At 35.1% G+C, this 16,633-nt stretch overlaps 3 protein-coding genes across 3 annotated transcripts; 2 read left to right on the plus strand and 1 right to left on the minus strand.

Annotated features, from left to right (window-relative positions):
- Positions 1-1,566: 1,566 nt before the first annotated feature.
- LOC116106367 (argininosuccinate lyase, chloroplastic-like) lies at positions 1,567-5,654 on the plus strand. The gene is made up of 6 exons (XM_031392723.1): positions 1,567-1,995; positions 2,487-2,867; positions 3,370-3,518; positions 3,968-4,259; positions 4,532-4,696; positions 5,035-5,654. Exons 1-6 carry the CDS (start codon positions 1,690-1,692, stop codon positions 5,299-5,301), a joined length of 1,560 nt encoding a protein of 519 aa, XP_031248583.1. The 5' UTR covers positions 1,567-1,689; the 3' UTR covers positions 5,302-5,654.
- Positions 5,655-8,321: 2,667 nt separating this feature from the next.
- Positions 8,322-9,475, plus strand: LOC116106373 (argininosuccinate lyase, chloroplastic-like). Its single transcript, XM_031392729.1, has 2 exons — positions 8,322-8,517; positions 8,856-9,475. The coding sequence occupies exons 1-2, from the start codon at positions 8,398-8,400 to the stop codon at positions 9,120-9,122; spliced, it is 387 nt and encodes a 128-aa protein (XP_031248589.1). The 5' UTR covers positions 8,322-8,397; the 3' UTR covers positions 9,123-9,475.
- A 31-nt stretch (positions 9,476-9,506) lies between these two features.
- Positions 9,507-16,026, minus strand: LOC116106372 (kinesin-like protein KIN-4C). Its single transcript, XM_031392728.1, has 13 exons — positions 15,899-16,026; positions 15,682-15,806; positions 15,038-15,151; positions 14,851-14,916; positions 14,679-14,759; positions 13,087-13,158; positions 12,825-12,918; positions 12,709-12,740; positions 12,064-12,137; positions 11,002-11,064; positions 10,770-10,911; positions 10,242-10,622; positions 9,507-10,029 (listed from the first exon to the last, which is right to left on the minus strand). Exons 2-13 carry the CDS (start codon positions 15,799-15,801, stop codon positions 9,892-9,894), a joined length of 1,377 nt encoding a protein of 458 aa, XP_031248588.1. The 5' UTR covers positions 15,802-15,806; positions 15,899-16,026; the 3' UTR covers positions 9,507-9,891.
- Between the last annotated feature and the right edge of the window lie 607 nt (positions 16,027-16,633).

Raw genomic sequence — 16,633 nt, forward strand, 5'->3', positions numbered from 1 at the left:
TTGATTTGGAAGAGGTGGTTGCGTAAACCCTAATTGTTAACGATTAGCAGAGTTAGCGGGAGTAGGATTTGAGGAGTTTTGATGAGTGATGATCGGCGAAGAGAATGATAGTGGTATAGGGTCGCAACGATATCGGAATCGAAAATGGAATATAAATTTGGATAATAAAGTAGTATTTTAAAAATCTATAGGTAAAAAAATGTCATTAAACAATTATTTGGGTGGAAAAAAGTTGTTTACTCTTGTTTTAAGCATTAGAAAGGAAATTATGCTCTCTTGAAAACAAAATTAACATTGATTTTACTTGTGTAATTAACCATATAATTGATGGTGTGAACTTGGGGCTTATATTTAATGTTTTAGAAAAATAATTTTATGACCCACAAAAAAGCAAGATAAAGGGAAATGGGAGTTGGGCTGCAGGTTCTCGTTTATCCACCTAATTAAAAAAATTAAAATAAATGTGAATCTGATACTGACATATTCTTATCAGTTATAGAATTACCCATACGTAAACGCCAACTTCAAGAGGTGAGTTGGCAGACGCCAGATGTTTATGTGACAAGGTCCATGCAGTTTTTAATGTAACATATCAATAATAATTTGTGGTGGGTTTTAGTCTTTTAGATAATATTAACTTATGGCCTGAAAAAAAAAAAAAAAAATATATATATATATATATATAGTATACCCAGACTCAATTATTGGTATAGCTAATAGCTATTCTGTTGTGACAGTTACACGTCAGTTTCTCATCCCATACAAGAACCAACCAAGCTTTATGGATTGAAGTTTCTACTTTTCATTTATCTTTTTATGATTATTCAAAACAACCTTCATCTTCATCAGTCCTTTCTTTCCAATAATTTATACTCTATGTCATACAAAAATAATTAAAAAAAATGAAAATGGGTTTCAAATTAATTAAGAGATTATGAGTTCGAATCCTCATGACTATTAATAAGAGATAACCATTTGAGACTTATTTGGTCGTTAACTTCAGGGTTTCGAAAGACTAATTAAGGTGTATACAAACTGATCCGGACACTTCAGGTATTAAAAAAAAAAAAAAAAAAAAAAGGTTAATGTATGTGGAAGCTTATAGGAGAGAACATAAAAAAGGTAAGGTTAGTGTTTGGAATTTGCATGGAGAATGTGGTGTAATAAATATAAGGAATCCTTGGAGGAACAGGCAAGCAATTGCAAATGCATGAATGTAAACTATATCTAAAATTGGAGTTAATTAAATCACGCGGTGGCTTTGCCTGAAAGCTATGCATACATTACTAACTAACACGCATTTCGTTAATGGCTTCAAGGGTTTTGCCTATCCTATCGGAGCTTCTTGTTACACATTTATTCTCAATCTCATCATATTCCCTTCCCCTTTTCTTCCATCAGATTTCTGGAAACGGTTTGGAATAGAATATTACGAAGCAATATTGCTGCAATAAAGAACAGACAGATTGAGGAGTTTAATGGGCTGTCACAAATATTTGGACTGTAAAGCCCAAACCTTCGTGGATCCAACCCACATATTAATATATATATATATTTTTTTTTTCTTCTTCTTAAAACTCTACACTGCACTGCAGTGCGAGTAAACTCACCAAAACTGCGAACAAAAACCCTGTGAGTTGTAATACTGTCAAAACAATTGGATTCTTTTTAGCCGTCTCCAGTGTGTAGATGGAGTCTCTTGTGTCTGCTTCTTCACGAACCCAACTCTTGCTTTCACCATCTGTTAATTTATTTAACCAAACTAAGCTTAAAGTAGGAGTCTCACTCGCCTTCACGAACAGAGGGAAGCCGAAACAGAAGCTTTTATTGTGTAAAATGAGTGCGTCCAAGGAGGCCAAGTTATGGGGTGGAAGATTTGAAGAGAGTGTAACAGATGCTGTTGAGAAGTTCACTGAGTCCGTTTCTTTCGATAAAGAACTGTATGAGCATGACATTAGGGGGAGTAAAGCTCACGCATCCATGCTCGTTCACCAGGTTTCTTTTCTTTCTTTTCTCTATTAAGCTCTTATTTCTTAGTTTTTGGAATGTGGGTTGTTTGGTTGACGAGAAAAGTGGGAGAAAGTAATGGAAAAAGTGAAGGAAAATTTTTATCTTTTATGTGGGTTTAGCGTAAATGGGGCGATTGATGTGGTCAGCTGTATTAAATCATAAATGTCTTCTTGAACTAAGCTGAAGAATTTCATTTTGTTAGGACTAAAGAAACATGAAATGAGAAGCTTTAAACATTTTTAAGTTTTTTTCTGTTATTAGCATTCAGAGGAGGAACAACAAATTGCATTCAATTTTATTGCTTTTATACACTATTGTACAATCAGTATCCTTGATAGAAAATAGATGGTACAATTTTTATGTAATTGATACCTAATTTACTAGGTTATTATTTTGTGAACCTAGTTTGTTTTTTTTTTCTTTCTTACAAATAATTTTCTAACCAGTAACATGCATATTCCTTTTTTTTTTTGTAGGGGTTGATCGGTGAAGATGATAGGGAACTTATTTTTCGAGGTCTTGATAAAATTGAGAAACTAATTGAAGCCGGTCAGTTCGTGTGGAGGACTGACAGGGAGGATGTGCACATGAATATTGAAGCAGCCCTCATTGATTTGATTGGTGAACCTGCAAAAAAGCTTCACACCGCTCGCAGCCGAAACGATCAAGTGTTGACAGATTTTCGCCTGTGGTGTCGTGATGCCATTGATATGATTTTGGAAAGCATAAAGCGCCTTCAAATTGCACTGGTGAAGTTGGCATTGAACAATAAGGGTCTTATCATTCCTGGTTATACTCATTTGCAGAGGGCACAACCTGTTTTATTGCAGCATCTTCTCTTAGCATATGTTGAGCAGGTTCAGATTGATACTTTTGTTCCCTCCTGTTCCAGATTGTGATGTAATGTTCCTATATGCTTTTTGGATGGGCAAAAAGAAGATTTTATAGGATTAAAGTCATTCTTATTGGCCTTAGGCCTTGATAATTAGGGAATAGTCATACAGGAATTTTAGAGCTTTATCTGTTGACATACCTTGTGGTTTATAGTCGATGATACATGTGATGGTCATACTCGTGGTCCTGGTTTACTTGAGGATTTGCAAATCTCAAGATAAATTTACAAATCTGTTTTGCTTGTTTTGTAATTTAACCTGGCACAGTGCTAACTATTTGATAGATACCCATCTAACAACTCAAACAATTGGGCTGGGCAGTGGGCCTTTTGTGGACTTGGGTAGAACTTTCCTTGGAAAACCGGCTTGTCAAGGGAGGGTGCCCAAGCCCTTTATAACCCACATGCCTACCCTTTTCCATTCCAATGTGGGATCCTAACACTATGACAATGATGTTATCTTGTAGCTTGAACGTGATGCTGGTCGTTTACTCAATTGCAGAGTTAGGTTGAATTTCTGTCCCCTTGGTGCATGTGCATTGGCTGGCACCGGACTGCCAATTAATAGGTTTATGACCTCAAAAGAGTTGAAATTCACTGCTCCCATGAGGAACAGGTATGCACTGAACCTGTCCTTCAATTTGACTTTTTGGAATATCAAAGGTGACAATTATAGTTAAGAGGCGAAATTGTGGATGCCGTTACAAATATAAACTTATTTTGGAACTGTATGATCCTTCCTCGCTATTATGTTTAGGACTCTGTGACTCTGTATAAGATAGTGTCATTGGTCTAATTTTGTTGGCCACTTTGTTTGTCCAGGCTTTTGATAACAACTCCTGATTGTCCAATTTTAAACTTAGGTTGTCTTTTTATATGTGAATCACCAAAAATGCTCTATTAAAGTGGTTGGAATTTGATATATGGAATCTTCTGTTGAGTTAAGTTGAGGATTAACTTGACTGTAGAAATAAAACATCATTTAATATCTCTTCCTTCATCGTTATGGACTAGGCCTAACAACTTTTAGATTAATGATTGGTTATGCTTTATTTTATTTTGCAGTATTGATGCAGTATCTGACCGAGATTTTGTATTGGAGTTTCTTTCTGCTAATTCAATCACAGCTATTCATCTTTCTCGGCTTGGGGAAGAATGGGTATTGTGGGCTTCAGAGGAGTTTGGGTTTATCACACCAAGTGACTCCGTTTCCACTGGAAGTAGTATAATGCCTCAGAAAAAGAATCCAGATCCAATGGAACTTGTTCGAGGAAAGTCTGCCAGAGTCATTGGAGACTTGGTTACACTTCTCACTCTGTGCAAAGGACTTCCTCTTGCTTATAATCGTGATTTGCAGGTAATTGGTTTATATAATCATTTACCAAGGACACTTTTCCCATTTAGGCAATTTTAATGATAATGGCCCATATTTATATGGTCATGGCTATTTCAGCCTTTATGTCTTGAATCTTAAACTCACAACATCTTGATTTAACCCATCTGTTGGTTCTTAGACGTGTTTAAACGCTATATTAATTCAGTTTCTATGAACTAAGTAGTTTAGTTTCCTTTCCCTTAATCATCTATATTCCTGGAGTTTGCTTAAAAGAGCATTTCTTTTGAGGACAGGAAGATAAGGAACCTACATTTGACAGTGTTAAGACTATTGTTGGGATGCTTGAAGTTTCTGCAGAATTTGCACAAAACATTACCTTCAATCAGGGCAGAATACAGAAGTCTTTACCAGCTGGTCATCTTGATGCCACCACACTTGCTGATTATCTTGTGAAGAAGGCAAGTCCTCATTCTTCAACTTTTATTTTTCACTTGGTAAAAGAACTTATATATTGCTGATATCAAATGTTTTGCTTATGCTCATGCTCATGCTCATGCTCATGTTGGGTTGTGGCTTGGAAGGAATTTGAAGTCTATCTGTTTAATTTGCTAAACACGCCAGCTTTCCTTCTACATCGTAATTTATTCTTTGCAGTATAGCAAGACATATGCCCTTTTATGCCGAATTGATCTTAGTTTGCTCAATGCATTACATGTATTAATCTTCAAATTTCTTGTGCTTTTCCCTGATATCACAGACATTTCTGTTGACTCTGTTCTATTAATCCCTTATGCAGCAAATACCTTTTAGAACTTCACATGATATAGTGGGAAAGGCAGTGGCTTTGTGCGTATCAAAGAACTGCCAACTTCAGGAACTAAGTCTTGATGATCTGAGAGGCATAAGTCCAGTGATTGATAGGGATGTGTATGAATATCTCGGGGTAGAAAATGCAGTTAAGAAATTCAGCTCATATGGTTCCACAGGATATTTATGTGTTGCTGAACAACTTGACTACTGGGTTAGCAAACTTGAAATCAACGAAGTAGCTCATTGTTGTTAATGGCGGCAGAGATGACTTTTTTGAGATCTAGGACTTTGCTGGGATGAGGAGTCTCTATCTAAAAATGGTTATGTGGCAGGCCACAACAATGCAAACTTGCAATTACTTAGATTGAATAGTTGCCTGTCTTATTAAGATCTTGAATGAACAACTGGGATTGAAGTTCTAGTGTGGAGACAGTTCACATTGGTTCGAGAGTTCAGTTAGCAGTGGTATTTAAGCTGGTTCTTGTCCCGATGGAGGTATAATTTGCATCCACCCTTAATGTGGTTTTAGAATTGTTTTCCACCGGGGAAGTTTTTTAGTTTTGGAATTTTGAATTTTCATGAATAATTACTAGAAGTTTAATGCAACTAGTCTATCTTGCGTAACTTTTTTTCGGAATAATATTTCAATAAAAATAAAATCATATCAGTTGAACAAATGGAACTTTCAGGCATATACTACTTTCTCCAAAAATTGAACACCAAGTTCAATTTCAAATGTACTCATTTGAGACAAAACGCATATTCTAACGTTTGTCAAAACTTAACTTGAGATATCATCCTCCAGAAATTTTAGTAAAAGGTGGCAGTATACATCTGAAAAATAGCAGGCATTTTGGTTCCACAGAATAAGAATAACTGCCTACCAGCTCTCTCACCCGTCAAACACTCTTGCCAGACTCGATTATAGCTAGTTTCCTTTAATACACCAAATTCATTCAGAATGCTTCCCTCGTCGAATCTTTGAGATCACAGGCACATGGTTCTTGTTAAGTTCATCGGGCCTACACAGCAATTTTCCCTGCTTTTCTTGGACTTTTTGTGTTCTCCGAAGGTGAGCAAGGCATATCTGCGCTATCATTCTCTGTAACTGGTTTTTGCCCTTTCTTTCTCTGTCCAGGCTTTCGAGAAATTGGTTTCATCTGCAGGAATTTCAATTAACTGTTACCCAGCAAATAAATAATGGTTGCATTGAATTTTTCAAGAAAATGTATCTGTCCAACTGCGCAACATTAATTGCACCGAGATGATTACAAAAAGACTGAAGAGAGGATTAATTGCATGGGCCTAAATGACCCCATTATCCCTGCCCCCACCAGAAAAGAAAAATCTAAACATGAGTTTGAAGCATTACCAGTGTGTTCCCAATCTCTTTCAGTGCTTGCTTTCTTGGGCCACAATTATTTTTCATCTCTGGAGGTTTCTCGACAAGGGTATTTTGAAATAACATTGCATCTTGAGAAGCCAAAACGCTGTGCTTCTCAATTTCATTAATCCCTGTTCCCCTATTGCTGCACTTGGAGGCTTCACAGCCACAAGAAGTTCCACAACTGCCCCCAGCAGCCCGGCATCCACATTTCGAGGTCTTGCACAAAGATTTTTTGCTACAGGAGCAGCACACTCCTGACACTGATTTTGCAGCTATAACTCCCTCAGAAGACTCCAATTGAGATGCGGCCATGTCCAGTATATCAATACTACTTCCAGTGGAAGCGGAAGATTGAACATGATGTTCCTGATCATCCAAGATACCATAACTGAAAAAAGTTACATATTATTTTTATACATGACAGTCTCTCGCAGATTTGTGCCACTCAAGCTCCAGACATAAGCATACTGTTTCTCAACATCAAGACATAACAGAACAAGCAAATGAACCAACCTGAGACTTCTGATGATTTACTCCTGCATTTGGTGTAGCCATTTGGCTAAGTAAACCACTCAGTCTAGCTACTTCTTCTTTAAGGTCTCGTAACTCTGAATCGTTGACTCTGAGGTCAACTTCATTATCCTCCAATAGGCACCTAAAAGAAGCACTCAAATTTGGTTTCAAGCATCGTTGACCACATTATACTGTGAACTTATTTCAGGAAAAATCTGCAGCTAAAACTCACCTAGAATTTTCGTCCTTCAGTGTCTCCGCTTCTAACTTGAGTTTCTCAATTACATCAGCCATCCTAACCAAAATTTATGTTCAGATTTGAAATGAACAAACAAAAAAATTTTGAAAACCAAAATTTAGGTGGAGTTGACAAAGATTAACCATCATATTTTAAAGTTCATGCAAAGAGTTTATAATCACCATACCAAGTGTATCCAGCATTGACTATATGCACATGTGCATGGATATGCTTTTCAGCTAAATCTACCTTAAATAAGAAAAGAAGGCACACATCTTCAAGGAATGAAGGGCATCAGATATCTAATTGGACTCTCCATGCACGTGAAAAATGGTTATTCAAGTATAATGTTAAGTTTACATAACTTCAAAGCTACAAATTTCACATTTGTAGACACAGATAAATTTCAGGATAACATAATTTACCCTATTTTGGCACAAGTAATTTCTTTGTCAAAAAATTTTCATAATTGGATTTTGGATTCCGGAAATATTAAAAAAATATATATATTTCTGCAAAATTCATATACGTATAATGTTTGGTATCCATGTAACCATCTTGAGAAGACATGCCGGTGATGTGGGTCAGGGGAGAAAGACTGTGTACACAACATTTTGTTGAAAAAACTGGAACAGGTTACCAGACAGTAAATGCTGGTCAATTCTGTTGATATTTGAGAAAGAACATAATTGAATCAAAGATTGTAAACCAAAAATGAAAAAAAGAGTAACTTACGTCATGAATGCTATTACATATATGAAGTATTTAATGGTATGTACCACTCTCAGTAATTAAAAAAAAAAAAAAATCTCTCTGAAACTGCTGTTGAAGAGAAATCACTACTCAAGAATCCAATGGAGTTTATCACTATCTCCAATGAATTTAGTAATAACAACAATTTTGAAAGGAAAATTAATTCAATAAGTCAAGATTAAAGCCATTTCATTGCACAAAAGGAAAATTTGAAGGCTGATTACTGAAGCTTCAGTTGTATTGCTATGCTAAACAAACAACTAAGGAATTATGAGTGATTCAATATAGAAGTTCTTAGACGTGTTTAAACCCTATATTAATTCAGTTTCTATGAACTAAGTAGTTTAGTTTCCTTTCCCTTAATCATCTATATTCCTGGAGTTTGCTTAAAAGAGCATTTCTTTTGAGGACAGGAAGATAAGGAACCTACATTTGACAGTGTTAAGACTATTGTTGGGATGCTTGAAGTTTCTGCAGAATTTGCACAAAACATTACCTTCAATCAGGGCAGAATACAGAAGTCTTTACCAGCTGGTCATCTTGATGCCACCACACTTGCTGATTATCTTGTGAAGAAGGCAAGTCCTCATTCTTCAACTTTTATTTTTCACTTGGTAAAAGAACTTATATATTGCTGATATCAAATGTTTTGCTTATGCTCATGCTCATGCTCATGCTCATGTTGGGTTGTGGCTTGGAAGGAATTTGAAGTCTATCTGTTTAATTTGCTAAACACGCCAGCTTTCCTTCTACATCGTAATTTATTCTTTGCAGTATAGCAAGACATATGCCCTTTTATGCCGAATTGATCTTAGTTTGCTCAATGCATTACATGTATTAATCTTCAAATTTCTTGTGCTTTTCCCTGATATCACAGACATTTCTGTTGACTCTGTTCTATTAATCCCTTATGCAGCAAATACCTTTTAGAACTTCACATGATATAGTGGGAAAGGCAGTGGCTTTGTGCGTATCAAAGAACTGCCAACTTCAGGAACTAAGTCTTGATGATCTGAGAGGCATAAGTCCAGTGATTGATAGGGATGTGTATGAATATCTCGGGGTAGAAAATGCAGTTAAGAAATTCAGCTCATATGGTTCCACAGGATATTTATGTGTTGCTGAACAACTTGACTACTGGGTTAGCAAACTTGAAATCAACGAAGTAGCTCATTGTTGTTAATGGCGGCAGAGATGACTTTTTTGAGATCTAGGACTTTGCTGGGATGAGGAGTCTCTATCTAAAAATGGTTATGTGGCAGGCCACAACAATGCAAACTTGCAATTACTTAGATTGAATAGTTGCCTGTCTTATTAAGATCTTGAATGAACAACTGGGATTGAAGTTCTAGTGTGGAGACAGTTCACATTGGTTCGAGAGTTCAGTTAGCAGTGGTATTTAAGCTGGTTCTTGTCCCGATGGAGGTATAATTTGCATCCACCCTTAATGTGGTTTTAGAATTGTTTTCCACCGGGGAAGTTTTTTAGTTTTGGAATTTTGAATTTTCATGAATAATTACTAGAAGTTTAATGCAACTAGTCTATCTTGCGTAACTTTTTTTCGGAATAATATTTCAATAAAAATAAAATCATATCAGTTGAACAAATGGAACTTTCAGGCATATACTACTTTCTCCAAAAATTGAACACCAAGTTCAATTTCAAATGTACTCATTTGAGACAAAACGCATATTCTAACGTTTGTCAAAACTTAACTTGAGATATCATCCTCCAGAAATTTTAGTAAAAGGTGGCAGTATACATCTGAAAAATAGCAGGCATTTTGGTTCCACAGAATAAGAATAACTGCCTACCAGCTCTCTCACCCGTCAAACACTCTTGCCAGACTCGATTATAGCTAGTTTCCTTTAATACACCAAATTCATTCAGAATGCTTCCCTCGTCGAATCTTTGAGATCACAGGCACATGGTTCTTGTTAAGTTCATCGGGCCTACACAGCAATTTTCCCTGCTTTTCTTGGACTTTTTGTGTTCTCCGAAGGTGAGCAAGGCATATCTGCGCTATCATTCTCTGTAACTGGTTTTTGCCCTTTCTTTCTCTGTCCAGGCTTTCGAGAAATTGGTTTCATCTGCAGGAATTTCAATTAACTGTTACCCAGCAAATAAATAATGGTTGCATTGAATTTTTCAAGAAAATGTAATTGTCCAACTGCGCAACATTAATTGCACCGAGATGATTACAAAAAGACTGAAGAGAGGATTAGTTGCATGGGCCTAAATGACCCCATTATCCCTGCCCCCACCAGAAAAGAAAAATCTAAACATGAGTTTGAAGCATTACCAGTGTGTTCCCAATCTCTTTCAGTGCTTGCTTTCTTGGGCCACAATTATTTTTCATCTCTGGAGGTTTCTCGATAAGGGTATTTTGAAATAACATTGCATCTTGAGAAGCCAAAACGCTGTGCTTCTCAATTTCATTTATCCCTGTTCCCCTATTGCTGCACTTGGAGGCTTCACAGCCACAAGAAGTTCCACAACTGCCCCCAGCAGCCCGGCATCCACATTTCGAGGTCTTGCACAAAGATTTTTTGCTACAGGAGCAGCACACTCCTGACACTGATTTTGCAGCTATAACTCCCTCAGAAGACTCCAATTGAGATGCGGCCATGTCCAGTATATCAATACTACTTCCAGTGGAAGCGGAAGATTGAACATGATGTACCTGATCATCCAAGATACCATAACTGAAAAAAGTTACATATTATTTTTATACATGACAGTCTCTCGCAGATTTGTGCCACTCAAGCTCCAGACATAAGCATACTGTTTCTCAACATCAAGACATAACAGAACAACCAAATGAACCAACCTGAGACTTCTGATGATTTACTCCTGCATTTGGTGTAGCCATTTGGCTAAGTAAACCACTCAGTCTAGCTACTTCTTCTTTAAGGTCTCGTAACTCTGAATCGTTGACTCTGAGGTCAACTTCATTATCCTCCAATAGGCACCTAAAAGAAGCACTCAAATTTGGTTTCAAGCATCGTTGACCACATTATACTGTGAACTTATTTCAGGAAAAATCTGCAGCTAAAACTCACCTAGAATTTTCGTCCTTCAGTGTCTCCGCTTCTAACTTGAGTTTCTCAATTACAGCAGCCATCCTAACCAAAATTTATGTTCAGATTTGAAATGAACAAACAAAAAATTTTTGAAAACCAAAATTTAGATGGAGTTGACAAAGATTAACCATCATATTTTAAGGTTCATGCAAAGAGTTTATAATCACCATACCAAGTGTATCCAGCATTGACTATATGCACATGTGCATGGATATGCTTTTCAGCTAAATCTACCTTAAATAAGAAAAGAAGGCACACATCTTCAAGGAATGAAGGGCATCAGATATCTAATTGGACTCTCCATGCACGTGAAAAATGGTTATTCAAGTATAATGTTAAGTTTACATAACTTCAAAGCTACAAATTTCACATTTGTAGACACAGATAAATTTCAGGATAACATAATTTACCCTATTTTGGCACAAGTAATTTCTTTGTCAAAAAATTTTCATAATTGGATTTTGGATTCCGGAAATATTAAAAAAATATATATATTTCTGCAAAATTCATATACGTATAATGTTTGGTATCCATGTAACCATCTTGAGAAGACATGCCGGTGATGTGGGTCAGGGGAGAAAGACTGTGTACACAACATTTTGTTGAAAAAACTGGAACAGGTTACCAGACAGTAAATGCTGGTCAATTCTGTTGATATTTGAGAAAGAACATAATTGAATCAAAGATTGTAAACCAAAAATGAAAAAAAGAGTAACTTACGTCATGAATGCTATTAGATATATGAAGTATTTAATGGTATGTACCACTCTCAGTAATAAAAAAAAAATCTCTCTGAAACTGCTGTTGAAGAGAAATCACTACTCAAGAATCCAATGGAGTTTATCACTATCTCCAATGAATTTAGTAATAACAACAATTTTGAAAGGAAAATTAATTCAATAAGTCAAGATTAAAGCCATTTCATTGCACAAAAGGAAAATTTGAAGGCTGATTACTGAAGCTTCAGTTGTATTGCTATGCTAAACAAACAACTAAGGAATTATGAGTGATTCAATATAGAAAAGAATAACTAGGACTCACTCTTCCATTTCCTGTTCATACTGAGAACACACTTCCTGAATTTGTACTGTCACGTCAAGCTCATGCTCAATACTCTGCAACAGTGCCATCCCATAACAGATATAAAATATAGAGAACATCATAATTACTTTATATATACATGAAACTGAAAAAATTTTATGGAGGGGTTTATCCTAAAGAGTGAGAACACAATCACCTCCCGCAAAACAAACAGTTTTAATTTCATCAAAAAATAGATAAAAATTTTAGGGAAAATGTAAAAGAAAAAATGTTGGTTTTGAATGGTTACAATACAGAAATTTAAAAATCCATTGCACCCTTGGTTCCCGCCACAGCAATCACAGAGGAAACCAATGTCCTTAAGTTGTTAAAAGTCTTTTACATCCCAGAGTATTTCAGTCCCTAGATCAAACCATAGTGGAAACAGATTTATTCCCAAAACTAAAAACTTAACAATGAAAGTGGATGGTAACTAATAATTGACATTTTGAAAAAGAAGTGATATCCACCATCAAACAATGAATGTGCACAAAACTCCATCACAATTCCCATCTCAAGCATACCAAAATGTGCAATGCACAAAACTAAATAATCCTTTTCATTGTCTACTAACGTATGTACTACTGCCAGATGTGTTATGCATACCTGATGTTGAGAATGATTGCCAGCTCGAGCACCTAAAATACATATAAAAGAAAATAAAAGTAAATCATGATCATACATAACAAACATGAGCAGAATGAAAGTTTAAGTATCTAAACCAGCAGTTCTGCATTTCAAATCCTTTCGAAATTCTAATAGCTCTTTTAGTCGTTTCATTGCCATGAAAGCTTCTTTGGTCTTCCGCTGCAGAACCTGACACAAAGAATCAAAGGTGAAAAGAAAATTATCATCAATACCCTGGCATAAGAAACATACAACAGTATTTCATTTTGAGCTCCTACAGGACGAATATTTGAAAGAAGAAACGAGAAAACTAATGAGACAACAACATATAGCATGGCACAGAGAATATTCACTGACCAACTTCTGCCTCTGGTTAATAGCTAATAGAAGATGCATCTCATACTCAATTCTTCTGTTCTCTTTCTTTAGCTGTTGACAGGGAAATAAAATATTCCAAAAATGTTAAACACCTTGGCATAACAAACTTTTCCAATGACTAAGAACATTAATAAACCTATCATGTTACTGGCTTAGATCTGCATATTGTTGAAAAGTGACAACAGATGAAGGAAATGATATTAACATCATAATTGACAACATTCTACAGGCTTAGCCCATTAACTGCAAAAACTCTCAGCACATTACAAAATTATTACTAGATACCAAGACCAGCTGCTAAACTCATTGTAATTTGCAGGGTCCAAAAAGTCAAATACAGTTGGGAAATAGAAAATACGGCCATAGACCAACCACTTAAACTCTAAAGAATACCACTACATATCCAGATGGACACGGTTGATATAGATACCATTTATACAATGCAGAACATGTTCGTTGTGATTTCAGTCCCTCTCAGCTTCATAAGTTCTGTTACCCTTTAAGAATTATGGGGAAAAGCTGATATAAAATTCTTTGGAGAAATAAGGGTGAAAATTTAAAAATAAAAGTACTTTCTCAAAATAGTTATCCTTCACAAAGTTGTATAATTTTACTGAAAGAACAAGAAGAACAAAAATCTTTGAACTAAATAAAGAGTACAAATATAGAAATATTTTCCAAGTATAATGCAACAGGCAATAGGTCAATGTGGTAATTTCATTTTTATCATTTGTCTTAAAAACTAAACATTTATCACCGATCATAGTATACCATTATGTATGTAGTAACAACAAAATTGCTTAGAAATAATTGACACATAAATAGAATTTGAAGAGGAAAAAAAAAAGAGCTTCAATTATTTAGAGGAACTCATTAATGTAAATCAAGAAAGAAGAACGGACTGATTAGGGAATGTCACTAGATAGGCATCAGAATTTGCTTCCCCATATTACATTTTATTATAAACAATATATTACGAGGATTCAACATTGTAAATTTTAAGAATAAAATATATGCATAAAAGATAAAAGCATTTATAATAATTCCATACCTCCAACCTCATGCATGACATTCAGAGAAAATAACATAAAAAACCAGAAATCAGCATAAAATGATAGTTAATCATAGAAACTCATACTTGAAGAATTTCCTTCTGCATTGAAGACCTACACAACCTGAACTGTACGGACTCTAGCTTGAGCTTGCACTGAAGTTGAACCTGAATACAACAAAATTGCACCAATTGCAAACCAAAAAAAATGTATACTGTAGTATTTGTGTAGGAATCTTTTATAGACAGAGTAAGCTACCTTCTGAGCCCTTAACCTCTTAATCTCATCCTGAATATCTTGTGCTGCCTCATCACTTTTAGGTTCCTGTGTTGAAAGATCAGACTTCACTTTTAGTTTATACCAACTCCAAAAACAATGACAGCATTATATATANATGCATAAAAGATAAAAGCATTTATAATAATTCCATACCTCCAACCTCATGCATGACATTCAGAGAAAATAACATAAAAAGCCAGAAATCAGCATAAAATGATAGTTAATCATAGAAACTCATACTTGAAGAATTTCCTTCTGCATTGAAGACCTACACAACCTGAACTGTACGGACTCTAGCTTGAGCTTGCACTGAAGTTGAACCTGAATACAACAAAATTGCACCAATTGCAAACCAAAAAAAATGTATACTGTAGTATTTGTGTAGGAATCTTTTATATACAGAGTAAGCTACCTTCTGAGCCCTTAACCTCTTAATCTCATCCTGAATATCTTGTGCTGCCTCATCACTTTTAGGTTCCTGTGTTGAAAGATCAGACTTCACTTTTAGTTTATACCAACTCCAAAAACAATGACAGCATTATATATAGATCAATAGAATTACTGTATAACATGCCCTTCTCAGGGGAATCTGAATTCACCTGCGTTTCTAGGGCAGTCACCTTTTGAAGATGCACCTCATTGAGCTTTTGAACACTGGCATCAGGAGTGGATGAAAAGTTAGCCAGTTTGTTCCTCATTTCCTCAATCTCCCTCTGCCAGGTCGCAAAAAAAGTGACAAAATAATATCCCCTTAGTTTCTTTACTACCCAAAGAGAGGAAATTTAGAAAATTTTGATTATTAAGTAAAGATAGCTAGTTTTTAAAATGCCTATAACTGAAATGAAGCTACATCCTATCAAAACATGGTATCCACATATCTTTGCATATATCACCTATCAGCACCTATAATTCCACACACAAACTTTGGTTTCTACAGTTCTAGTCCACAAATCTGACTGGTATAAATATCAATATTTCTACCAAGGTGATTTCATGTCAATTTTCACATACTTTTGTAATATTGTGAAAATATAATCCTCGAATCACTTTTGCTCCGAGTCTTTTACTATAGTTTCCATCAGCCAAACAGACTTGAATAAATTAGTTTAAAAAAAGATCATAATAATGACAATAAGATCAGATCAATAAAATCTTCTTTACTTATGGACATTTTCTCAGCAAACAAGCAGATTCTCAAAAAATCACAAAATAGAAGCTCGAAAAGCAAAGAAAAAAAATAAACCTTTAGCGTCTTGTTTTCCAGTTCCAGCTTATGAACTTTATCACCAACGGCTGATGGTGATTGTGATGGTGATGAATAAACGACGTTGGTTTGCTTTGATCGACGATTCGGCTTCTTCATCTTCTCTGCAGTCAGGACATGTTTGCTCACTTTATCATAGATATAATCAAACGAAGTGTCGTTAACATCAAAAAGAAAATTGGATGGTAAGAGAAACCTAATCGGATGCACTGTAGCTCTTTGCAGAGCTTTATCACCTCAGTTTGCAAATGCAATCTCCGCGCCTCTGTCTGGCTTTTGAATTTCGTTATTTATTTTTATGGTTTTATTACATTTCGCTGCCACGTCAGCAATTTGGAGATTGAGGAAAATTTAAAAATCGTCACTATGTTGGATTTAAAGGTCTAAAGCCTAAGAAATAAGAGGTTATAGAAGAAACGTGTATTAGAGTAGAATTTTTACGAAAATTTTGTTATTTGTTTGGTTAGAAAAATATAAAAGAGTTTTCTCATATTAATTTATCAAAAAGAATATTAATATGTAAGAATAGATCAAGAGAAATTTAAAAAACTTTAAAGATTGAATAGGAATGTTTTTAAAATTTGAACATTTTTAATAATTTTTAAAGGAAAAACTCAAATTTTGAGCTTCTCCTAAAAACCATAAATAATTTTTTTATAACCCTATAAACATTTTTGAAATGTAACCAAAACAACTTTAAAAAAAATAAAAAATGCTTAAAGGAATAAAAAAAAGTTATTTTGGTCAATAGAAAAGTCTAATGAAACAGGCTTTTAATCATTGAAACGTGTCAGTGTGATGAAACCAGAGACATTGTAAATTTCAAGCATGAGATTTAAATTCTGAAATTCCAATCAAATTTTGTGTATATTTTATTTATTTAAGTGATGAATAAGGTAGTTAAAACGATCATATATTTGTAATGACCATA

Source organism: Pistacia vera, unplaced genomic scaffold (genome assembly GCF_008641045.1).
Source record: "Pistacia vera cultivar Batoury unplaced genomic scaffold, PisVer_v2 Contig512, whole genome shotgun sequence".
Classification (NCBI taxonomy): Eukaryota; Viridiplantae; Streptophyta; class Magnoliopsida; order Sapindales; family Anacardiaceae; genus Pistacia; species Pistacia vera.

What these genes read in the sequence shown, in the direction of transcription:
- LOC116106373 (XM_031392729.1), top strand. Translation starts at nt 8,398, where the DNA reads ATGCTTGAAGTTTCTGCAGAATTTGCACAAAACATTACCTTCAATCAG. An exon ending in CTGATTATCTTGTGAAGAAG is followed by an intron (nt 8,518 to 8,855) that starts GCAAGTCCTCAT and finishes TCCCTTATGCAG; the next exon opens with CAAATACCTTTTAGAACTTC.
- LOC116106367 (XM_031392723.1), top strand. Translation starts at nt 1,690, where the DNA reads ATGGAGTCTCTTGTGTCTGCTTCTTCACGAACCCAACTCTTGCTTTCA. An exon ending in TCTTAGCATATGTTGAGCAG is followed by an intron (nt 2,868 to 3,369) that starts GTTCAGATTGAT and finishes GTTATCTTGTAG; the next exon opens with CTTGAACGTGATGCTGGTCG. An exon ending in ACTGCTCCCATGAGGAACAG is followed by an intron (nt 3,519 to 3,967) that starts GTATGCACTGAA and finishes TTTATTTTGCAG; the next exon opens with TATTGATGCAGTATCTGACC.
- LOC116106372 (XM_031392728.1), bottom strand. Translation starts at nt 15,801, where the DNA reads ATGAAGAAGCCGAATCGTCGATCAAAGCAAACCAACGTCGTTTATTCA. An exon ending in TTTGAAATGCAGAACTGCTG is followed by an intron (nt 12,741 to 12,824) that starts GTTTAGATACTT and finishes TATGTATTTTAG; the next exon opens with GTGCTCGAGCTGGCAATCAT. An exon ending in TAAATCATCAGAAGTCTCAG is followed by an intron (nt 10,623 to 10,769) that starts GTTGGTTCATTT and finishes TTGGATGATCAG; the next exon opens with GTACATCATGTTCAATCTTC.